At 34.7% G+C, this 8062-nt stretch overlaps 1 protein-coding gene across 3 annotated transcripts in view; it reads right to left on the bottom strand.

The window, feature by feature from the left end:
- Positions 1-8062, bottom strand: part of LOC107654332 (proteoglycan 4-like) — a 134360-nt gene that overhangs the window by 71645 nt on the left and 54653 nt on the right. For 2 of the 3 annotated variants that reach the window (XR_001630321.1, XM_016441371.1), the window contains exon 3: positions 7377-7451. Coding sequence is in view for 2 of the 3 variants with exons in the window: in XM_016441371.1 (XP_016296857.1) it covers positions 7377-7451 (75 nt within the window). In the remaining variant the exon portion in view is untranslated. The remainder of the gene's footprint in view (positions 1-7376; positions 7452-8062) is intronic. The other variant, XM_016441372.1, reaches the window with a different exon arrangement.

Genomic DNA, 8062 nt, shown 5'->3' on the forward strand with positions numbered 1-8062 from the left:
ACTCTCTTCTGCTCACCCCGGCTGCATTTATTTGATTAAAAAAAATACAGTAAAAACAGTAATATTGTCAAATCTTATTCTAATTTAAAATCAGTGTTTTCAATTTGAATATATTGTAAAATGTAATTTATTCCTGTGATGCAAAGCTGAATTTTCAGCATCATTACTCCATTCATTTAGTTTTTATTGTTTTATATGTTTTTATATTTTCTGTTTTTATTTTAAGTGTACTTAAAGTTGTAGTAATTTTATTGTCATCTTTATTTGTTTTTATTTTTTTAATATGTCTATATAGTTTTCCTTCATTTTTATTTCAGTTTCAGTTAATTTACATAATTTACATCAAATTATTGGAGCACCAAAACAATACTATTTACTTTTTTACCTTTTATTTACTAATACCATTCACTGTTTAGTTTTTACTTGAAATTCCATATTTAAGTCATTGTGTTACTTTTTTATAATTATTATTTTTTGTAGTTATTTGTGAAGTTTACTAGCAACTTCTGACTAGCAAGTAAATCCTACACCATTTTTTTTTATTATTGTAATACTACTACTACTAACAATAATAACACAATAACACCCTAGAATGTAAACCACAGGCAGCTCAGTAGGGTTTTTAACAGAGCTGCCATCTCTTGCTCAAATTCCCTTCACTACTGTACTTGTGTCTATTTTTCTCTATGGCTTTTGCCTTCCTTTCCCCGTTTTGCGTGTAATACACACTCCACCTCAGCACTCGCTGCCGTACACGGCCCGCCGCTTCCCCTCACGAGGCATTTTCTCCCCTTCACCTTCATTATCACTTGTTTAAAACTTTTACTAGGTGTTGAATATTTGATGCAGATTAATATTTCACTGCAGGAGTGCCATCAGGAGAGTGAATAAGCTGAGCTGAGAGCAGAGCAGACATTAACCATTCTGCACCGTGACTTTCTCCTCCTCTCAGACGTGGAATGAGTGTGTCTTTGCCCTGAGGCAACAAACATCACATGCAGTCCACTGACTCATACATGGAGAAAGACGGAGAGACTTACGCAAAAGATGACGCTGATACTTGACCAACACATTATGAACGGTTTGTCCTGTACATACATAACATTCACTCATGTGTCTGCAGCAGGCATTTAGCCTATTTAGTTTTCCTGTAAATGCTTGCGCCGGATTCTTTTTTTAATAAATAAATAAACTAATAAAGATTTTTTTTTTTTATGTTTTGAAAGAAGTCTCTTCTGCTCACCCCGGCTGCATTTATTTGATTAAAAAAAATACAGTAAAAACAGTAATATTGTCAAATCTTATTCTAATTTAAAATCAGTGTTTTCAATTTGAATATATTGTAAAATGTAATTTATTCCTGTGATGCAAAGCTGAATTTTCAGCATCATTACTCCATTCTACAGTGTCACATGATCCTTCAGAAATCATTCTAATATTCTAATATCTAATATTTTTTCATTATTGTCAGAAATCATTCTAATATTCTAATATCTAATATTTTTTCATTATTGTCAATGTCAAAAACAGTTGTGCCTCTTAATATTTTTGTGGAAACCCTGACCAATTTGTTTTAAGGATTATTTGATGAATAGAAAGTTAAAAAAAGCTAGCCGAAATACTGAAATGTTGTATATGCAAAATAAGTTTTACAAGTAAATGTTAAATCAAACTGTTAACTATATAATATTTAATGTATTTAATGATAATGTTAACATGATAATGTAAAATATTAATATAAAGAATCAAATAATTTAAAATAATATTTAGTATTAATTGCTTTATGAAAAAATCTTAATGACACCAAACTTTTGCATTTTTTTAATGTAAAGCTCCAAAGCATGTCTGCCTATATGCACAATTACAATGTTCTTCCATATCAGTTGATGAATGAATCCCAAGATCACTACAAAATGCGTACTAAAAATTCCTGTTTTCTTCAAACAGAACATAAATGAACAGAGCTGACTTAAATGAATACTGTGCATTCTACTATATATATATACACACATACACACACACACATATACACAGCATATTTACTAGGTCTCATGCACAGCTCCAATATTTTAATACATATCTGAATTGTCTCATCTAAGAAATGTCTAAAAATAGGGGCCAATGTATTGTGTTATTATGAATGGATTTTCCATGTAGATTTTTTCACAGATGTTCTACCCATATTTTGAATTACACATTGTGTTGTGTTTTAGGGTTGAAGGAAATGTATATAATTTAATGGACAACTTAATGGATAACTTAATGGACAATCTGGCAGAAAATTACCAGTTTCCATTTTTCTACTTTTTTTTTTTTACATTGTGTACATTTACTTCAGACAAACTGTGTTCAAATGAATGCCTCACCAAGATGGGCATCTACTAGAAGTGCATGTCACAGATTCTGCATGCATGCAAGCAAAAATTGATTTAATACAGCAGTAAGGCAAGTATCATTACATCTTAAGCTACAGTATAGTAGGCTTTTAATCTGACATACCAAGACAATGTGAAAATCTGTGCACATCTCATATCTTAATAGTTTTCTTCGTTCCTTCATCATAACCTTTCCACAGATTAAACCTTCCAAAAACCTAAAACGTGACTTGCATCAGGAGACCCAAAAAGCACAATGTTCAAAGCCTTTATCCAATACTGAAACATCTTCCTTTATCTTCTTCTTCAGTTCATGGAGGATACAACATGAAAAGACATTATTGTGATTTAATTTCCCGCCGGTACAGGAAGCTCATGTTTCCCCTAACACTCACACAAGCAGCTTGGCTCTTGTCCACTGCTCTCATTTTCTCTGTAATACCCTCTATTGAGTCTCTCACACCATCAGTTGTACTGAAGCCGCAGTGCAGGATAACCAGGTCCAGAGACAGTTCTAGGGTCAACGGATAGCCGGGCATAGCCTATGATCTCTGGATACTTGGGATGCACTTTTACATTTACATTTACTGTGCATTTAATCATTCAGTAGATGCTTTTACCCAAAGCGACTTGCAAATGACAACAATAGAAGCAAAAAGAACGTTTGATGTATTGGAATATGATGTAGTTTAAATAATATTGCATGCATTAGGAACCATTGTTCCTGCTAAGAACAACAGATTAAAGCAGCCTAAGGTGCTTATCTGGTCTCCCAACTGCTGAGACTAGACTGTCGTGATGGTTTTAACAGGGTTTTGGTCACATTTCAGCTGTATGACTAGCTAAACCATCTTAACAACAGCTTGGCCTTGTTGGGAGATCAGCTAAACCAACTTACACCAGTTAAAACCAGCAAACAGCTAAGTTACTTTTTTCATCAGGTTTATGAAATTCATTTTTCAGTATTACTGGAGCTAAAACTAAAAAGAACTGTACTGTAGTTACCGCCTCAAACGTGCCACATAGTCATGTGTTTTTAATCGCCACATGTAGCTTAAAACACCATGAGATATCTGAGAACATGTCTGGGAATAAAAGAATAAAAACTTTTTTTTTTTTTTTTGCTTGAAATCATCATTTGAATTGGGTGATTAGTAATGAAATTTACGTCAATATTCACAAATAAATAAAAATACAACATAGCACATGAGTTATATACTTTTAGTATGAGTTGTAGACTTTTTATAGTATTTTAATGGTTCCTTAAAAAATTCTGATTGTGTGATAGCATGGAAAAAAGAAAATATATGGTTAGAATGACATAAATGGCATGCAAATGATAACACAAATGTTTATTTTTGCATGAACTATTATTTTAATCCTATAAAGCCTACTGTAGTATATTTGATAAATTTCTAACCCCTGTAAATGTTCAACATGATAAAAAACCTGTTGCACTCAATCTACTACATGCCTTCTGTCATCTGACTGATAGTTTATACTTTTTAAGAAGGTAAAAGGCCTTTTAGTGTAATTGTAATAATGTCCACCTTCAGCTAGTGGTTTGTGTGGTTTTTTTTTCTGTAAAATCTTTCTATATTTTTTATAAAGTAAGCATAAGAAAAACTTTTATATTGTTAGTAATATCTCAAAATGAACACTTACTGGACTGAAGCAACTTTGGCTTACTTGATTATCCAGACATCATTTTTTTGAAAATCATGTTCAAATGTGAGTCTCAAATATGATCATCAGGCTTTTGAAAAACATTTATTTGTTCATCTCTCGATCATCATTGTATTGCATTGCATTATACGTTTTAAAACTACAGAGTTTGGATCATAAAACTAAGCATTTAAATATCTTATTGAGACATATTATTGGGAGATGTAGAGTGACAACTGATATTTATATGCATTTCATATAAGCAGTCTGCTATACTGTTAGATCTAATTGATTTACATTACAAGCTCAGAATTTCATCTTATTTTTGGCCATATAAATATTAGCATATACACCAAATTGCATATTTTTACTCAGTTTGGGCCTCTGAAAAAAAAATGTTGATGATGTATAAGATTGATGTATAAATATTATAGTCAAAAAAAAAAGGTTCAATAAACTCTTATTTCAAAATATTAAACTTTACAGACTATTATTTCATTCGTCAGGCTTAAGCCCCTGAATTACTCTCATAGTGCCACTCATGCCCAAGTCTTCTGCTGTGGTAAGCTGACGCGACCCGCGCATTGTTGGTAAAGTGCTTTACTGACAGGAAATCCCAACACTCGCACACAACATTAATATTTACATCACCCTCTGGGTAGACACAAGAGAAAATATCTAGCCTGTAATCGCTCTAAATTTATCCTTTCCATCTCCTGCTTTCTTCCTCCATCCCTGCTTCTCTCAGTCGCCAGCTCTTGAAGCATAGGTTCGCTTTCATTTCCCCCCACAGATGGAGTCGCACTCAGACTTGGACGTGTTCCTTTTTTGTCTCTCTCTTTCTTCCTCGGATCTCAGTAGGAACCTGGCAACTCTCTATCCTTCCGTCTCACTCTCAGTTCATCTGTTTCTGTGCTTTTGAGCTCACAGACGCGGATCCCCATCCTCAATGCCAGTCTGCCAGCGCTCATCATACTGAGCAATCTCCTTTCCTGTTAACTGACTGATTCCAGTTCAGACGTCCTTAAAAGTCCAGCATATGTGCATCTGGTGCTGTCTATAGGATGATGCATTAACTGGACATGAACAGACGATACTCTCAGGAAACAAAACCGGCAAACGACATCTCCTAAATATCTCAAATGTGTCTCTCCTCAACTGGTTTTGCTTCAGGGCCCAGAATAGTAGTGAACTAACACAGTAGTAAAATTGCTTATTTGCACAAATGTAAACTAAAATTAAATTTATTAAAATCACATATTTACGCATAATGTCATTAATTATTTTAATAATTATTATAAATTAAAACCAATAAATATATAAAATATTAAATATTTTAAAATATGAAATAATAATACATTTGTTACATTTGAACCTTCTTTCCCTCAGAAAAACATCCCATTACTGTCTTTAAAAAACGGTTCTTTATTGCCATTGATGGTTCCATGAAGTACCTTTAACATCCATGGAACCTTTCCATTCCACAAAAGGTTCTAAGAAAAAAGGTTCTTCTAAGAATGTACCATTGAAAGGTACTTTGGGGAACCAAAGAATGGTTCTTTAAGGCATCACTTCAAAAACCCCTTCTGGATCCTTTTGTTTTAAGAGTGTATAAAAGATAAATGTGCTATGTTAAATGTTCTTGTAAGAGCTTTCTGTGTCACTCCGCCCCCTTCCTAATTTAAACAAACCACACACGTCCATATATATGTGCGTGCAAGTGTTTGTGATTCTCCAGGTCTCCTCTGGGAGTGTTATTCACACCTTCATTCAAGGCTGGAGCAGATGAAAATGTGTGGTGACGTGGGCCGCTGTTATTGATTTTGGTAGACCTTGTGCAGCGGGGGAGGTTACGTAAGAACAGGCAATTATACCTTGGACTTATGGGAAGAAGGAAACTTCCTGAATGTCCACCTGGATCTTCCGCAGCGCTCTGAACACTGATTCACATGCCTGCAGGTTTCAGCCACTCAGCTGATAAGGTCTGCCTGCTAGTCCTGATGATTGCGTTTGGTTGTGACACACACTCTCGCAGATTTCATCCACTTGTTTTCAGCTGTAGAGGCTGTACTAACTCTATTTCTGTCATGACAACTCTCGGAGGGATTGGCATAGTAATGTACATATTACATTGGCAAACTACCATTGCTTTTCAGACACTCATTTAGATTTCGTCTCACATAGCCAGAATGTTGACCGTCTGATCCACATTGCAGCACATTCTGGCCAAGAATAGTTCGTTTTAAGACGGGAACAGACTTTCTGATTGTTGTTTACAATGACTTGTTCAGATGCAGGTAAATCTGAAATCAGATACAACCCAAAAAGCACAGCTGAATAATATAAAGATGCTCTCAAGGACACTTGGCTTGTTTACTTGCGATTGTCTCAAACAAAACTGTTGAATATCTTTCAAAGACGCGATGGCACAAACCTCACAGACTTTGGCAAATGCAGCGATTTCTTCCTTGGAAGCTCTCATAGTAGCAGACTGGAACTTGTAAACATGATATTGTTTCCAAGTGAACTGAGACAGATTCACAGAATTGTGTAGAAAAATCATGGTTTGCACAAAAATATTAAGCAGCACAACTGTTTTCAATACTGATAAAAAAATTTCTTGAGCACCAAACCAGCATACACTCTTAAAAATAAAGGTGCTTCAAAAGGTTCTTCACAGCGATGCCATAGAAGAACCATTTTTGGTTCCACAAAGAACCATTCAGTCAAAGGTTCTTTAAAGAACCATCTCTTTCTTACCTTTTTATAATCTGAAGAACCTTCTTTCACCACAAAGAACCCTTTGTGAAACAGAAAGGTTCTTCAGATGTTAAAGGTTCTTTATGGAACCATTTGGGCAAAAAGGTTCTTCTATGGCATCGTGAAGCACCTTTATTTTTAAGAGTGTATTAGACAGTCTATATACAGTATATAAACACACCAGTTGAGAACCAGCTGATTTTTGCATAATTTTTGCAGACTTATGCAACTTATGCATCGTTTTGTGAAGTGTATTTTTGCCTGAGACTAATAGTATAATCACAGACAAGTTTGAAAGATCACATTTTATTCGTATGTTGACGTATTACTCACCAGGAAGTTAAAAAGTAATATTCTGGCTCATATTTAACAGTCAACTCACTATTTAGCAAGGACAGTTGCATATTTCCCTAGTAAACGCCTTCCCACAAACTCATGCATACTAAGACCTAAAATGGGCAGCAATTTATTTTAGCTCCATTCCATAGTATGACTTCCACTGAGTGTAGTTTTGCAAATACTTTATGTAATTCTGCATTTGTGCATATAAACGCATAGAAATTAAAGGTGTCTTACCTGTATATGATACAGGCACAGTCTCTGCAGGTGCCACAGTTCTCAATGTCCTGTCCCGTTCGGTATGAGTGTCTTCTGAAACACATACAAGAAATAAATTACCAGGGGTTTTTAAAACTGTGAGCGTGTTGTAATGAAAGAAGGCCTAATAACTTTAATGCTATTGCTGACAGACAGCATAGATTGTTTATTGCACAACCTAAAGCATGTAAAGTATGTTGAATAAAATGCAGCTGAAGCAGCTCATGTTCGTGGCGTCTTTGATGAATCACTCTTGTGAGTGTCTGACAGTTATAAGAGTGAGTCACACCTAACAGGACTATACTATCATTCTGCTTCTGCTTAAATAAAACATTGTTGTTAGTGTGTGTTTATATATTGCGAATGTGAGACAGAAGGCATATTCTGAGAATGCCAAGTTTGCATTATGCATGCATTGAATTTACATGCAGGTATTACAGATATCAGGAAGTCAACATACAAATGGATTAGTTATAGTTGTCTCTGCACATTAAGGCCTGGTTTCACAGACAGGGCTTAGGTTAAGTTTAGGCCAATTAGGATATTTAAGTAATTTTTATAAACATGCCTTAGAAAAAAATCATTACTGATGAGCATCTTGAGACAAAACAAGGGCACTGACATATTTTAAGATCAATCAGTGCAAGTTTCTTTCAGTTGAAAGC

Source organism: Sinocyclocheilus anshuiensis, unplaced genomic scaffold (assembly GCF_001515605.1).
Source record: "Sinocyclocheilus anshuiensis isolate Anshui unplaced genomic scaffold, SAMN03320099.WGS_v1.1 scaffold163, whole genome shotgun sequence".
In the NCBI taxonomy this organism is placed as follows: Eukaryota; Metazoa; Chordata; class Actinopteri; order Cypriniformes; family Cyprinidae; genus Sinocyclocheilus; species Sinocyclocheilus anshuiensis.